Genomic DNA, 18,493 nt, shown 5'->3' with positions numbered 1-18,493 from the left:
GGCTCAAATTAATAGTAATTTTAATCAAAAAGGAATGTCAAAATTTTTTAATATATTTTACAAATTACAATATTTTTACAATACTAATGTAATTTTAATTACGATAAAATACTTTTTATATTTACATGGGCATGCAATTTTTTGTCAGTTTTTTTGACTATAAAGATAAGAAACTTGTTATTAAAAAATATCAAGTTTCAAGGGAATCATTTATTTTCAAATTATAATTTAGTTTTCCATATTACAATATCTTTTTCCTTAAAATTTTACCCACTAATTTGACACATAACAGGTATACAAAATGTTCTGAACGCCTTAAAAGATTTCCTTTCTTTTTACCTAAACGTGTTTTTATACAAAACGAATTGTATAAAACGCATATTTTATATAAAAAAAAATTTAGAACCCTGCCACAATTTTTAATTACAAGATATACTATTTTTAACACGCCTAGAAGAATCCTCCAATTTCTGAGTAACTCAAAAATTATTATATAAGTATGTGTTTGCATTCACTTAACATTACAACGGAAACAAAAAAACCTTTTAAAAAAGAAACTGCATATTTTTTTTGTTAATAACAAGGTCTGGTGAAAAAAAACCTCTAATTATGCACCTACAAAATTTTTTAGCTTGATTAAATTTTCATTAGTTTTCTTTTCAAAAAAAAAAAGATGGAAGTGCATGAAATATTCCTTTCCTTTATATCCTAACAGAATTTTAATATTTGTAATTTACAAAAGCAAAACAGAAAAAAAAGAAATTTTGGACAATTCCAAACATTGCAAAGAAACAAAATTCATTACATAAGATTGTAAAATATAATCTGCAATTGTGCTGTTTTAAATAACTCTCTTACTTTGTACATATCCAAAGTTAAAATACTGTACCTGGGATTGACGAATACCTGTTGTGTACCGTTAAAAACTATAAAGCTTAGTTAAAACGTCAAACTTGGCCGATTGTGAAGAAACCAAATCATATTGCGATCACAGATATTAAATACACCTCAATTTTTTGTAGGAAATATTGAAAACTGCTTGAAACTTACTATTGATTATTTAAAGTTAAAATTGTTTCTAATAATGCGCAATATATTTCACAACAGTCTATAAACCAAGTAATACCAAAAATTTTGGAACACATAGTTATTATACCAGGAAATTATTTCAAAAATTTACAGTATTTGCCACGTCGAATCTCAACAAATAAAAAAAAATTACAATTTACAAAGTTCCATAAAATATTTAACTTTATTTACCCCAAGCAACTCCCAATTTCTGCATTGTTCTGCATTGGAAAAAATTAACAAATCATAAGGTAAGCTTCCTATAATAAGGTAAGCTTCCTAGGTATCCTATAAGGATACTTATTCAAACAATAAATGAGATCGTTTGTGTTTTGATCTAAACATTAAAAGTGATATATGTCATCCTATTTCCTAAAATTTTCCGCAAAATTTGGCAAATCTGGAAGAATCAAAAATCGATAATAGAAATTTTTACTATTATCGTAAAATTAAGTATAATATAGTTAATAACATTATACATAAAATTTTCAAGAACTGTTCGAAATAAATGAAAAAAAAAAACAATTTAATATTAATTTCCCTTTAATATTGTGTAATAAATATTTATTGCTGTAAACATCTATCCGAAAGTTCATTATAACAAAATTCTGACAGAAATAAGAACACAAAATAAAAATATTTCTGTTTTTCCGACTTTTTGTGTCATAATGGAGTTTCAAATTATATTTTAAAAGTTACTATAAGTACTTTTTTTTTAATATTTATAATTTTTAAAGAAAAGGTGTCTATACATCTTACTAAAATCATATTTAATTCACTTTTGTTAACTTTAGTTAAATTTTTTAATTTATACCAATTTAAAGAAAACTTGCCTTTTAGCGTATTGAATATAAAAAAATTCAGATCAAACAAATGGTTTGTTAAAAAGCACATTTTCCTTAAACAAAAGTGATACTTTTCTAAAAAAAACTTTCTAAAGTACAAGTGTTAACATAATGATCGAATTTCTTACAGTTAATTAGATAAGTTAAGGTAACTAATTATACGTTCTTACCTATATTTTTAAGAGATTTTGTAGGAATTTGGAAATCTTTAGAGGTTTCGAAAAATAACGAGATGGATGTTAAGAAATTGCTAGTTTTTTATGTTGAAATTTCATTTTGATTTTTTATTTACTTAAAAGAGAAAGGAGGTGAAAAAATATTCTTACCGACGGATGGATGAAAAGACTGAAACTAATAAGTAGATTTTGTTTTCAATTTTGTTGAAAATATCCTTATAGAACATTTTTATAAAAATATAGAAATACAAAACAAACATTAACTTTTTACTTTTTGAAAAACAATCGCTATATAATGAGTTTTAAAGGGCGGATTAAAAAAAAGTTTATAAAACCATAGAATTACCACAATTTATAAATAAATATTATGGATAAAAAAAATCTTACATAACATCTACATATACGTGCGTTAATAATTGAACACATACACATGTTTATATTGTACGTTTTTGTTACAATGAGTTGTTGAATAAAGAAAAAACTCAAATAAGAACTACTATAAAAACTATATAAACGATTTTATAATACGATGTAATTTTTAAATAAATATTTAAGTACATTGTGTATGTGCATACTATTAAAAATTTATTATAAAACTGAATGAATTTTTTTTTATCTCTCAATATTTGTACAGATGAGTTCACAAATAAAGGGCAATCCACTAGATTTTTTGAACAAAATTATGTAAAATCTCCGCTTTAAAATAATTTTTTTTCCGAAATAAACAAGAATATTTTAAAGTATTAATTATTAAAAACTAATATTGTAAAAGTAATCATCAAGAAATTAATTGAAAATTTTCTTTAATTTCGAAATATGTACATAGCGGTAAAAATCACTAATTTGATAATTTAATCCAATCTTTTTTCATATTAAATTATTTTTCAGTACGATGACATAAACAATCAACTTAAAAATGCGTCCATAATTCTAAGTTAATTTTATTAAAAGTCCTTTTATACGCATACAACAAAATACACGTTTAATAAAATCAAAATAATTTTTAATAATAGTGAAAAAACCTTAATTTACAAAAGAATTTCTGGTCTCATTTCTAAAACTCTAAGAAAATAATTTTTTCCCATTGTAAGAGAATATATCACGACATTTATGCAAATACATATGTGTGTATGTGTATGAAGAGCTTATAACTTATTCAAAAACTACATACTTACAACTGAATAATGTCAAATTTTCGTAATTCTATCAATCATAGTTTTTTTCATTATAATTTTAGATAACATATTAATTTTATAATAGAGTTTTAAATAAATTTTATACAAAAAAAAACTAATATGACTTAACAGCAAACACACATATTAAGAATAACATTTTTGACATAAAGTATGTGTCAAAAAAAAAAATAATGTGTTATCCAAAATGGCTTATTGTTATGTAGTACACGTATTATGTCATACAATGACAGTTAACATTTTCATGCTACTCTATGAGTATAGTTTTAATTTCTAATTATATTTCTAAATAAATATATGCATATGTATGTAAGTGTTTACGAATACATACATATATATATGTATGTACATCCTTAAATATAATTTGATTTTCTCATAATTATTGTCTACAAAAAATATATAAAAACTGAAACTAAATGAAAAGAAATGGGTTGAAAATGTTTCTGTTTTAGTTTTACGACAGCAAAAAAAAATTATTCTCGTTTTATAATATAATTTTTTTTTTAATTGGAAATTGGAACAAAAAATAATAATATTACCGAAGGAAAAGTTTTTATGAATATTTTTACAATGGTGTAAGCCACGTATAAACACACAGTACATAATATGTAACTTAAAATATTTATTTAAAAACTAAAATAGTACGTAAATGTTGTGTTTTTCCGCTCACTATGACTTCTACGTAAACTGAACGCAGAATATTTAAAATTATTTGTTGCAATAAGTCGTATTATTTGGTGGCTTAATATCTTATTTATAAATTAAAACTGAGATGTTCGTAAGGCTTTTATAAGTAAGCATAACATATTTAAACAGTCTATCTAAAGATCTAAACAGTCTATAGAATGGTAACAATTAAATCCCAAAACTATTTACTCATTATATAACAAGCAGCATTTTCAATTAATTTTTTTTGCATTTGTGATCAGTTTCAATTTTATGCAAAGATTTTTCTGATTTTGACTAACAACTATTTGCATGAATAATATTACGAGTATACAAAAAAGTTTTCAAACGTTTTATACAATTTTTAATTGTAGATTATTGTGACAGAAAATTAACACAAAATTTTGATAAAAAAGTAAAATCTAAATATGCAGAAATAAAAGTTTTTGAATATTCTCATTTAACTAATGATGACCAAATTTGCATTTTCTACGATAAAATTTGTGTGAAAAATAAATGAACTTTTTTCCATATTTGTACAAATTAATGCAATGTTTGTATAACTTATTCAAAATTTTGAAACAACGTTTAAGCTAAATAATGAACTGACCCAAGTGTTTTCTCATTAGTTAACAGATTCTTAATTTAGTTTTAATAATTCGTGATTTCTTCTCTATCATCTCATTGATAGAATATCAATGAAACATAGAAGAAAAATCCAACATATTAAAGTATTTTCCTGAAATTTCGAAAAACAAATCGGCTCTTTGGATACTTACACACATATAAACTAGTGTATACTTAACATATTTAATATAATTTTTTTATTACGTGTTTGATTGTATTTCTGTATCATAATAGTCGTAGCTAATATTTAAAAAAATATTACTCTGACACAATTAAATGATGTCATAAAATGCTAATATTGAAGATATTTTTATTTCAATTCAATAAAAAGGAAGTTCAAATCAACTTTGCCAAAAGTTTTAATACCGCGTGAAATTATTTTGCATTACTTTTTCCATTTTGTAGGCATTAACAAAAATTTATTATATGTGTGTAGTTGTAGTGTAATGTACGCAATCATATTTTCAAGGACAAAATATATGGTCACGTTGATGGTCATTTTATTTTCTAAGTTTTGTTTCATTTTCTTATAAATAAATTATTGTATAATAAAAAAAGTCTTAAATGGCACAGTATTTTAATTTGACCTCGAAATAAAATTTTCTAAAACGGGTACTTACATATACAGTATGAAATTGTTTTTCTGGTTTCTATTTCCATTAAAAACATAATATACTTATTTTATTTAGTAAAATTTCGTTTTAATTAAAAATTCATTGATTACAATTACAACTAGATTGAAGTCTGTAATTGAATAATCATTAATATACTATAAACAATTTACATGGAAAAGTCGGTAACAATTTAGTTGAGAACTTCATACGGGAATGTAACCATAATACGAGGAAGAAACATTTTACAATTTCTATGAGTTAATTACAACTATTTGTTGTAACAAAAAAAAGAAAATATTAAATTTAGAAAATTAAAATATCGTTTTTTATTTGTTAATAACATTATCGATTAATATGATCAAATTTATGCACATACATATATATAGTTTACAAATATAATTAAAAATTCACAAATTACATAGTCATTCGTTTCGCCATAACCGGTAGGATTCTTCCGATTTAGCAGGATTTAGTTTCAATTTAGTTATAAATTTTGAATAGTGAAACGATGAATTACCAAATTTATTTTATAATTGTATTTAAAATTATTAAATAGGAAATAATATATAAAAATATTACATTTTATTATAATAATATTTGTTATTATAGAGTAGAATATTTCTCAATATGATACACATTCTTGTGCATATTATTTGTAAATTACATACATGGCAATGAATACAAAATTAATAAAGTTTGTCCAAACCAATGTAGTGTTTGTAATGTAGCACTTTCCCCTTAAACAACTGAAAATTACTTTTATTCATATGCGAAACTATTTCAAGGATTGCATACATTTAGGATGAAGCTAAAAAAATTGAAAGGCACGTCAAAATTATGCTGGTATTAAAAGGTTAATTGCTTGAGTTAAGAAAAATAATTATGTTTTTTAATGACATGGAATTTATTGTTAGCTTTCTGCATTTACAGAAAATTGGAAAAGTTTCGGAAATATATAAGGTGCCGAAAATTCAAATTTTACAACTTTCTAGAGAATATAACTCAAAAGGCGGTGCAGATAGAAAAAACTTTTTCTCTAACAAAATGAATTGTTTATGATATTATAATATAAAAAATTTTGAAAAAAACTAATTTTAGATAACGGTAAATATAAACGGCCATTTTGTGTTTTTAAAAGTTCAAGTACATTATATCGCGTTAGAAGTAGTCTGACACTAATTTCCTGTTTGCAAAATTTCAAGTGCTTAAAAATTTCTATAGAAATGCTTAAAAATCTTCTACAGAAATAAGTTCCTAAAAGAACTCTATGCATATATAAAATTGAAGCTTTTTATCTTCAAGGGTGTAGAAGTTTTGTAAATATGTCCAAGGACGGGTAGGCAGACTGTAGAACGGACGGACAAAGTGAAATTAATAAGCACTTTATTTTAAAACTTTTTTCGAAAAATGCTAAAACATGTTTAATTTCAAATTAAATTTTATGGAGAATTCATTCTGTGTTCAATTGTACTCAAAAATAAATTTCCTGGAATTCATAATGTTTTATGAACATTATTTTAATTATAATTAATCAATTCTAGTAACATTTACATATGTAACATGTAAAAGTAATTTTATAAAATGTTACATAAATTATTTATTTGTTAAGCTAAAAAAATTGCAAAATTTAAATGAAATTGCAATTTACAAATTAAGGTAATTGGTATTCGATTAAAAAAATGTCTTTTTAATTTAAAGTATACATTGGAATTTGATTGAAAAACAATTTAACAATGCAATATCTATTTAGTTAATTGAAAAATTATTGAACTACAATAGATCAAAAAATATTTTATTGGTACAATTTCAAAAATTTCATTTTTATATAACATTGAAAAAATATAAAAATATTATTAGGCATTTAAATTTTATATTACTTGCGTATTACATTCAGCCTTTATAATATGTAATACAAGCCGAGTAAGCCCGCCACGCAGCCAATGCGACTATGGTCTTTATTTTATGTCACTAATAAATTCACGTAAAATTTACCTAAAAATAAGTAAATCACCATATGTAGGGAAAGTTTAGAGATTTTATAAGAAATTTTATGGTTATACGGCCTTTCAAAACCAACTCTCGTTTCTTACGTCGACCTTCGTTTGGGATGACGATTTTCATTTAAAAAAAAAAACTGTTTTCAATTGTTTAAGAGAATTGTGCCTATAACGAAACAGCTCGTTTTATACCGAATTAATCTAGTCTAATTTAAAATACTTGCAAAACTCTTAGAATATTTCTTATAAAATAGAAAATATTGATTAAAAGTTAAATACTCAATTTTATGCGATAAATTATACTTAAAATTTAAACAAAAAATTTGTTATTCATATAACATTTTGCGTATTATAAAATGAAAACTGAAAAGACGGAAATCTAGAGGAAAATTTTATTGTAGGACGGTATATTGTTTCCGAAATTACAAAATTTTATAACAAATTACTGTTTTAAATAAAAATAAATTATAAAATATTGAAATAAATTTTTTTTCCACGTGATTTCCATGTCTTTTTCCACAATCGTTTCAATTTCAAATTTTTTAATTTACTTGGATATGCATTTAATTTTTTAATCAAACCTATTAAAAATAAGTATCGTTTATCAATCGATCTTTCTTTTTTGACCACATTTTTGATCAAAATAAAATTAATTTTCTTATTTAATCCCACCTCAAAGGATTCTTTACTACAGACATTCATCTACATATATATACTCAATTTAAATATCTTATTATTTCTTAAGAGCTTTAACACTATATCAGTTTTCTACACTGAATAATTACTTAGCATAGAAGTGTGAGTGAAAATAAATTTAATTTTCATTTTGTTGCTTTAATTGGTAAAATATCTTGTCTGCTAAATGATTAATGTTCCAAAAAATTTCTCCAACTCATCTTTCTTAAACAAAGGTGAAAGGAACAACTAGATGAAAGTAAACGTTGAATAAATTGGCTTAGTTCATTCACTTAGAAATTTCTATACGCAAAGTAAAAGTTAAATTTTGAAGTTCTCAAGAAAAATTAAAATGGTCTTATATTCACTTTAGTATTTGCTAAAAGAACGTATTTATTTTGCGATATTTTGATATTTTTATCGACCGCATTTCATACAGTTACGATGTGATGGCACCAAATTTCGGATATCAGGTTTTCGGTGTGACATCGCACCGAAAGAGAGATGTCGTTCTGTCTGGTTCAAATTTTATTTTTGATGTGTCACGGATTGATCAACTTTTCGGATACATCATAGTCCAGGGACTAGATATTTTCGCTTGCAATTTCCCTGAAATTTAATATTTAAATTCAAGGTGTTAAAATAATGAAGTAAACCTATAAATTTTTTGGGAAAACCAGGGATCAAATTTAACATTTTTTAGCATATCTACGGAACTAATTGATGGAATTTCGCAAAATTTAATATTTGAGTTCTGGATGTTACCGAAAGCGAAATTCTACTAAGAAGCAAATTTCTATTTTTCTAGCTAAAAGCGTACTAACTTCCTTAAAGTTTAAAATAATGTTTAAAAATCATTTTCGTTATCTTCTGTAACGCCTTCGCTAAACTAGACAATAAATATTTGAATCGGTTATGGGCCGACCACATCAGATTTTTTTTTAATTGTATTTACAGTTATGTAATTTGCATATTTACAAACTTTGAAATAAGTGTTTGTTCAGCATCACAACGTAATTATATCGCACAATTTGATTAAATTTTGTAAAAATCTTTATATTAATTAATAAAGGTTTTAGCGTCTTAGAGAATACAATAAGAAAAGTGTAAGTTTTGTTAAAATAAGCTATGAATACGAAATGTTCAGTTTAACTGTGCAGTGTGCAACTTAATTAAGAGCATATATTTTATTGAATCAATTTAAAAGAACAAATACGAATAGCTCCTCACTTTAGCGATTGAATTTTATTTTCGATTCAAGACTAAATTTATTAATATAAATTGTTTGCTGGTCGATACTTTTTAGATTGCCTGCCCGACTGTACATAGATTATCTGTGAATTTGTGATTCTAACTACAAATACAGTAACCCGGCAAGTTTAGCTGTATGTAAATTTAAATACAACAAACATTATTACTTTTTTGTTCAGTTAATTGTCGTCTATCAAAAAAGTTATTACATAAATTGTAACATTTACTGCTAGTGGCAGACTGCTATTTTATGTACTAAATTTTTTTTTGACTAACCTTTGACATTAAAATTTAGCATGAAAATTTAAAGAGCAAATACAAAAGCAAATGAAATTTTTTCACACATTCAATCACATTTCAATAATATTCCCATTGCTTGCATACGATAAAATCCAATAGCAGTCTGTAGCATTGTAACAGCAGTAATAATATTGCATAACTGAACAACAGTTTCTAGTTTACAAACGTTTTAAAATTATTGAACCCACTTCCTGATATTACATACACAGATACATAGCTAAAAACACTTAAAGTTATAAATACAAATTTTTCTACACAAACGTTCATACATACATGTATACATATTATTATTATACAAGATGTATGTATGTATATTTCAATTTTGAATTTCAATTAAGAAAATTCCTGTGGTTTTTTTTGCCATAGCAAATAAATGGTAAAACAAGAAAAACGAATGAAACAAAAGAGAAAATTAAAAAAAATATACGATGGCAAAGTAAAATATATAAAAATCACTATTAAAATACCAGGATATTAAGTGATTTATTATTTATAAAGAACTTAGGATTTCCAAAATATCCACAGACAAAATAAAAAGGAAAATATAAATATCATTCCTTTTATTGCTATGTACGAACTTCGTATACAAATGTTATACATACTATACATGTGGATGTAGCAATTTGTGTGTTTAGTTGAATAATTCAACTTCTCGCACAATATTCTATTCCTTCATTCATTCCAATTTTCATCTCGAATCTCATTAGATGAATTGTAAAGTGTTTTGTATGAGAAAATTGACTGAAATTTGCACATATACAGAATAAAGAATATACAATACATAGAACTGCTGTAACACCTAGAACCATGAAAGCTTTTTAGGCAAGTTATAATATTGTCTATATACATATATTCACATTATATTACTATATGTGAAATTCAATTGAAATATACAGGTGTTTTGAGTTTCAAAATTGGCTTTAAACAATTGACAGGAAAGAAATTTAATTACGTGCATACCTATAGGCACTTTCTTATAATTCATTTTGTGTGTTTGTATGTTATTATTAAATGTACCATTTGTTGTCATTAAAACAAAACATTAAGACTAAATAACAAATAAGAGAAAGTATTTGATAGTCATTTGGAATAATTCGGAGTAATACCTAAGTTTTTATGTTCAAATTCCGTGTTAAGATTCCAATTTTTTTTTTTAATTTCGAAAACAATTTTCACGTTTATCTATTCTGCAAAAGTGGATATTAAAATTCTACGTGTCCAGTTTATTAAAATTTTACGTGTTCAGTTTTCGAGGGAAATGCAGTTCTCCATGATAAGCAAGCATATATATGAACTATGATCTTTAAGATATCCGTCCGACTGTGTGTGCGTTTATATAGTATGTCAATTTCGGCTGAATCTATTTTGATGAAATTTTACACAATAGTTTACTTTGGTTATTGTTTTTCCATTGAAAATATTTTCATTTTCCTTTCATTTTGAATAACCAATTAACATTTATTATCATTTTCAAATTTAGATTTTAATTACAGAACTATTTTTAAACCAAGGATGGTTCACAGAAACCAGATATTCTAAAATTCCTATATAAATTAAATTTTCCTAAAACTATTTTGAGTGAATCGAATTTAAAAACTTCTGCATAGAGGGAATTCATAATTCATAAAACCTTGTTAATGGTAACTGTATTCCTACTTCATAATTTTAAACATGATTATGGAACAGATTGCTTAAAACAATGAAAGTAATGTTATCATACCAAATGGCACTTGTTTAGGTCTTAATAACTGGGCCTTAACTATGAATTAAATTTGAATTTTTGCCCACGTACAAGCAATTAACGAACGGATTTTCTCGGACTATAATAAGTGTTTTTAAATTGCAAGAGCCAGATGTAAATGAAATTTTATGTTTGAATTCTTTTTGGCATTGGGCAATGAAGATAACTAATAAATTTTTTAGCAAACAAGGATTCCAGAAATTGAAGTTTTCTAAGTAGTTTTTAAACTATGAAATAAGTATAAAAAAGACATTACTGTAACTTTCTTCAAACATTTAGCTAAACCAACAACAATAAATTTAATAAAACCTTAAAAGTTTGTTCAGAAAATACTCTACGATCGGTGATGTATTATTTTATTTGGACTTATTTTTTAATCGATATTGTATTGAGTATTTGCACTTGTTACATACACTATTGTTATTTACGCTATTCTAAAGTATTCCTAAGATTGAAGAAAAATATTAATGTAAATGCTTTTAATAAAAGACAACACTGAACAAGTAAAATTTCGGGAAGATTAGAAGCTCATAAAACAATTTTTATATTAAATTTCCCTACGTACAGAAATTGAGAATTCAAAAAAAGGATTCCTCATTCCACACCATGACAAAAGAAGAAGAATATGCAGAAAAAAAAATTTTAATCCAGAAAGTGTCAAACTTGTCAACGAGCTTTTAAAATTTACATTTTCTTACATTTTTAAAACGTTTTCCCTTTTTAAAAATTTAAATGTTTGGGAAAAATTCTTTTCAATTTAAATTTTAACCTGAAAAAAGTAGAAAGTTTAATCCTTAAAAAATTTCATTTGACATTCCCTTGATATTTTAGAAGCAAGCATTTTCAGTGTTAATTTGAAAACAAATTTTTTAGAATGTTCACGAAAACACGTATAGGAATACACACCTCCTATAACAAAAAGTTTTTGTAATTAGATATCGTTTAACTGAATATGTTTTTTATGGCATGTTTATAAATGGAATTATTGAATTCCAATGCACTCCTATACATGTTGTATGAATAAATTGTTTACATAGAGATGTGATTCCTTGTCATAAGTGTTCATATTGTAGACATACCATATATTGTATGTGTGCTTATGAAAATGAAGCATTAATAACAACTTGAAGTCTTTCAAGTGTCTTTGCTAAGCAAACAGTGTCGTACTTTTGTTTTTTTGGCTTTTTCATACTAAAAGTAAAAAGTTACATTAAAAAGTATTTAATTTACATTTGGTTTAAAACTTAAAATAATTAACAATTTACAGTAATATTTCAGATAAGAGAAAAAATATGGTGACAATGTGCAGTTTAGTGACAGCAATATAAAAGATTATGAAAATGCGTTATAAAGAATTCTTTACAATTTTAAGGACGCTAGTAAACTTTTAATTAACATATATGGAAAAATGTAAATTTGACTCGTTTCTTGTGTTCAAATGTATTGTTTTAACTCGTTTTTTTTGCTTTTCATTTTTAAATATACTTAACATCTCAATAAGGCTGTTCATTACGTAGTAAGGTTGAATTGCATAATTGACAAGTTTTTCTTTGAAAAATTACTTAATTACTTAAGTGTAGCTACAAAATTTCACCCATTTCGTCTTAGGAACATGCTTTCGGAATATTTCCAGCAATAAGGTTAATAAAGTAATTGCGAATACACAAATATGTGCAATCTTTTGAGCATGTTTTTATTTCACAGCCATGTTATACTTTTTTGGAGTAACTGCAAACAGAAGAAAACATTTTACAAAAGCAGATTTTCAAGAAAAATCTAAAAATCAGTAAAAACTTATATCTTTTTCATTTGTTGAGCAATAAAAGTGAATGAAGAATTTCAAAAAATTTCCATTTTGACTTATTTTCCAAAACATTTTTGAAAAAAAGTGCTTATTATTTTCGCTCTTTCTGTCCGTTCATTTACGAAACTTCTGTATCCTACAATGTAAAGAGCTGAAACTTCATATATACATAGATCTTTACTAGAAATTTATTTTTGAACAGTTCATTTCGTTAGAAGAAAATTTTTTTCCACTTCCACCCCCTCCCAAGTTATCATCCCTCAAAATTTGTAAAATTTGAATTTTTAGCACCTTATATTTCCGAAACTGTAAGCTTTTTCAAATTTCTGTCAACACAGAAAGCGAACAGTAAATGCCATTAAAAAATATAATAGGTTTTCTTAACTCACGCAATTAAATTCCTCTAAATTTTTTTTTGTTTTATTTAAGATTGAGTACATAGCTCATCCTTAATCTATGCAATTTTTTAAATATATTCGTATATGAATGAAAGCAGTTTATTTTTATAATGTAGTAAACCATAAAAGGAAAGAGATTCTAATAGTTTCTCATTGATGAAGAAAATTTATTTATTCATATCTATTTGCCAAAACGAATTGTCACTTATTAAATCAACATTAAAATTAGTTCGTAAAAGTTTAAGATAACCTCATTGAAGTTAGAAGAATTACCTATAATACTCCCGAGCTGTACTACTTTTAAATATTTTCTATTTCTATATACATATCAATAAAATCCAATGCTCACAATAATATAAAATGAATTTCCTATAACATTGTACAAAGAGTTGATGGATATACAGCTATTTAAAAGTTTATTGTAAACTTAAAACTTTATTCCTTCGAAAACTATTGGAAAATTTATATTGGTAATTGAATTATTCCTTAGGGCATCTATATCTGTGGATCTGACACTGAGCTGCATATTAAACGTGTAACATTGTACAGATTTTCGTTATTTATGTAGAAAAAAAATCTGGCTCATATTTAGTTTTTCTTTCTTTTCATCTTCCTTTCAGTCTTTATATACAAAAAGCACAATTTTTTATCAAAAGTAATTTCAAATATATAAAGGACTTCTTAATATCACTGTTGTACAAATAAAAAAAAAATAAATGAAAACGAAAATCAAATATTTTTCTACAAAAGGTTCTTTTGATACAAACATACAAAAAAAATCCAACTATCGGTATGATGAAAATATTTTCCAGTTATTATATCAAAGTCCACTTCTCTTTCTTTATGCATATTGCAAAATAAAATGCAGTTCAAATAAAAATTTAAAGAATTTTGCATAGAGTAATGAAAAAAAATTGAATGTAGTTAATTAACTACGCTTACATGAATAATTAAACTTCGTACACAACTAATTATGCTGAAGAATGTCATGATGCCTTTTTGGTAAACTTTAAAATTAATTTAAAATTTTCTTAATTTAAATAACTTCAGTATTTAAATAAATTAGAAAAACTTGAGAAAATTATTCGTATTCAATTTCATATTTTTTTTTTCCTGTTGGAAATTCATATATATTTTTTTAATGAGCCTAATTGTAAGTTAATTAAAAATTTAAGTGCTCTCTTCAAAATTAAGCAAACCTTACATATAGCTAATTCTGTATACTATTTTGTACACTGTTCAGCAATTTTATGTGCAATAAGTCTTTTAAGTATTGTACAGCAAAAATATTTAAAAAATATAAATACTATATTTCCTCTATCAAAGGACACGTTTATGCTAAAAAAATTTACTTTCAAAATAGAACTGTTCCATCAAAAGTTTTTTCCAAGCTGAATTGAATCTAACTGACAAATTAAGTTTTATCGAATATCTTTTATACAACTGCTAGGCTATCAGCTATTGACGAAAAACTGAATTTTAAACTGCCCGATAGACCTAATACAAACAGTATGTATCATTGTGAATTGTCCCATAAGTTAGTAAGTAAGGTCACTTCCTAACACTTGTCAAAACTTACATTTCAATTTTACAAACCAAAAGATATTTTTAAAATAGTCAGATTCCTCATATTACCAAAATATATATGTACCGGTATAAAAACGTTCAAGATTAATAAAAATTCTGTAATTTCTATGTTTTATTTTTTCGTCTCAGTTACAAATTTTATAACTTTTATTGTATTTATGCAAATATGGTTTGCTCTTAGAATACCAGATTTATTCCTGAAATAAAAAAGTTTACAACTTCAAATCAACCATAGCATAAATCCATAAATCTTAATCATATCCGTACGACTTGTAATAAATTTTCATCTGTAATGCTTTTAATCTTTTCACTGATTTTTCCAATAATGCAGCAAGATTTTAAATCTCTAGTGCAAATGCAATACCATATACCATTTATCAATATTGGAAAGTCAATTATTCCTAAATAAATGAGTTGAAAAGAGTATGTAAATAAATGTGTGTGCCACGAATAAATTATCTCTGAAATAGAAAATCTATTTGAAAATTTCAGAATTTTTTTTGAGAAAAGCAAGAAAAATAGCATAAATCTGTTATATTAAGAATCTAAAACAAATCATATCTTGCGACTATTTCATTTCAATAAAAAACGAAGAAAATATTTGAAGCAAAATTCTTCGTTTCATTTAGAAAATTTTGACTAGAACATTTTCCAATTATTTTAGGTTTTTTCTTAATAAATATTTTATTAAAATAATAAATTTTAAATGTAATGTGGCCAGGTTCATGCAATAATTTTACAAAAATAAATGCGTGAAAAAAAAGTTTAACTTCGATTTAAAAAAAAATAAAGTTGGGTCAAACCAATGTTTTATATTGTAGCACTTTTCCCTTCAACAAATGAAGGGAGTCTTTGAAATAAAGCAAAAATTAATTTGAAGAGTGGTTAACATAATGCTCGATTTTAAGGGGTAATTGCGTGGTTAAGAAAAATATTTTTTAATGTTATGGAATTTACCGTTACGATGTTATGGAATTTACCGCTTTTTTCGTTTTTAGAAATTTGGAAAAATTCAAATTTTTCAAATTTCAAGATGCGATAACTTGAGAGGGCGTGGTGAAAAAATTTTCTTCTAGCGAAATGAACTATTTATCAGTGTCTAAAGGTGATAAAATTTCAAGTTCACACAACCTGGGGTCTAGAAGAAAAAAGAGATACAAAATTTGGAAAAAACTGATTTTAGATAACGGTCAATTTTAGCGGCCATTTTGTTTTTTTAGAATTTAGCTACAGTATATCGCGCTGGGGGAAAGCAATAAATAGTTAAAAAATGGCATTTTTACTTCTCGAAGGGGGAGATGGTTAAACATTTTTTTGCAGAAATAAGTTATTTTCTTATCAACAGAAATAAATTTCCAGTTAAGATCTATGTACATATAAAATTTTACCTTTCTAAACATGTCCACGGACGGACAGAGTGAATCTAATAAACACTTTTTTCAAAATTTTTTTGGGAAAGTGCTAAAAATTAGTAAATCGGACATGAATAAAGATAATTTAAGTGATATAAAGCTGAAATCCAATTTGCATAATGGACATTTTACACAAACCATTTGCAAAGTTATTATATTACTCTTGAATTTCGGCATTATTCCAATGTTGTTCAAATAACATTGCAACAATGCAAAATTGCATCATTTTTATCAAGATTCGTTTTGCACCAACATTAGGGCTTACCGTATAACTGCAAATATTGGAAAAATCAACCTGAATAATTCTTAGATGCAACTTAAAAACACTGAAAAAATATTGATGTCATCGAATCCAGCAAAGTTTTTGTTGTAATTTTTCGTGAATTAAAAGAATATAAAAATTAATTCGAGCATAATAAGAAGGCAAATTGTTAAAAAATAACATTTTAAATATTAGACACCATATATGTAAGCAGTTTCATCTTTTCTATTTGTTTAATTTATTGAGAGGTCAAATCGAAATTAAAATTCGTTTTTAATAAATCGCTGTTCCGTTAGACAAAAAATAAATTTCAACCAGTCAGACATTTTTAGAATATACAATTTTATTGCATCAGAATCAATTTTTATAACTATAATATTACTATACGAGTACACATACTTTGAAAATTTTATTTTCAAATTTAATAGTAAAAATTAGATTTTACCATTCACCCCGCAACTAAGGTAATAATTCAAATCAAATTTTTTCAAAAAGGATTAAGTCAATTAATAAAATGTGACGAATACTAAGTTTGAAATTTTGTTACACAACTGTACAAGGCTACAAGCTATTAATGTCATGAACGGTATTTAAAACTTGCATTTTTGTTCTTAAAAACCAATATTATCATAATTTCAATTTTTAAGTTTTCAACTTACCTTTATTAAACTGATCATTTCTAGCAATAACATTTTCGGCATTTTTTCTCGCTTGAAAAAACCACTCTGATGTATTACCTAAATAATGATATTCTAAAGCTAAGTCTTTAGCTAAAATTGCCCCTTGATCTGGTGGTGGTAAACGATATGCAAATGGACAAAATAATCCTGATTTCGATGGATGCTGATCCCAATCAAAACAATGACCAGCCGCAAATATATCATCATCGAAAGCAACCATTGATAAAACGGATGCATGTAAGAGAGGTTCCGATGACATTATTTCCGGTGAGGTATTCTTAAAAATTCTGTGAAAAAAAGAAACAAAGCAAAAAACTTAAAATATTATTTTAAATTATTTTGAAATTAGAATTTAATGCGATGTAAGGATTTACATTATAGCATTAAAGGATAATATTTTTAAATTCGTATTATACAACATGATGACTGAAGTATATTATGCAATAATATATAGGTATGTAATATACATATATAATGTATGTAGATTTATTTACTTTTACGATGGTAATATGCTCGTATGCATACATTTATACATTTAAATTATATGCATCCATTCTTACTTTTAAAATGAAGCGTTCAAATTTATGGGAAAATTTATAGAAAAATATTCAAACTTTTTTTTTCCTAATTTTACTGCATTGCGCTTCTCTCGGATCATAAATCTGTTTCAATTTTATACTAATATGAAAATATAATAAAATTTCAAGTAATTCTTTGTAACTATTTTATGGTTATATTATGTATATGAATGTCTATGTAATTTCATCGTAAATAATCATATGTGCATTCACTTAATTCATGTTGTATATTACAAGTATAAGTTTGACTTCGAATCTTTAAAAGGATTTATAATTCTAATAATACGTGATCGCTTTTATGTTATATAAGAATTTCATAAAATATTCAAATGATATCTTTGGCTATTAAATTCTTTAAATTTGTACATATCCGAAATTATTTATAGCAGGGATATTGATATAGTGAAATTTGGCGAATAATCATTACAACTTTATTGAAAACTATAAAATTTTCATTGTTTAACAATAATTTAAATAAATATAAAACCGGTGACTTTATAGTTCTTGAATATTTTAAACATTAAACTAAGCTAAAAATTTTGGTAATATTTTTATTTGCTAGTCACAGTAATTATAGATCTACCTGTCAGCGAAACTGGTTCTTATACTGAGTACTGTA

General features: G+C 25.0%; 1 protein-coding gene across 1 annotated transcript in view; it reads right to left on the bottom strand.

The window, feature by feature from the left end:
* The window catches only part of LOC129611022 (uncharacterized), a 149,391-nt gene that overhangs the window by 78,708 nt on the left and 52,190 nt on the right, over window positions 1-18,493 (bottom strand). The window contains exon 3 of the mRNA XM_055523927.1: window positions 17,276-17,583. Coding sequence (XP_055379902.1) covers window positions 17,276-17,583 — 308 coding nt within the window. The remainder of the gene's footprint in view (window positions 1-17,275; window positions 17,584-18,493) is intronic.

Source organism: Condylostylus longicornis, unplaced genomic scaffold, assembly GCF_029603195.1.
Source record: "Condylostylus longicornis isolate FDR11 unplaced genomic scaffold, ASM2960319v2 ptg000048l, whole genome shotgun sequence".
NCBI lineage: Eukaryota > Metazoa > Arthropoda > Insecta > Diptera > Dolichopodidae > Condylostylus > Condylostylus longicornis.
This window is presented reverse-complemented; position numbering and strand designations above follow the sequence as displayed.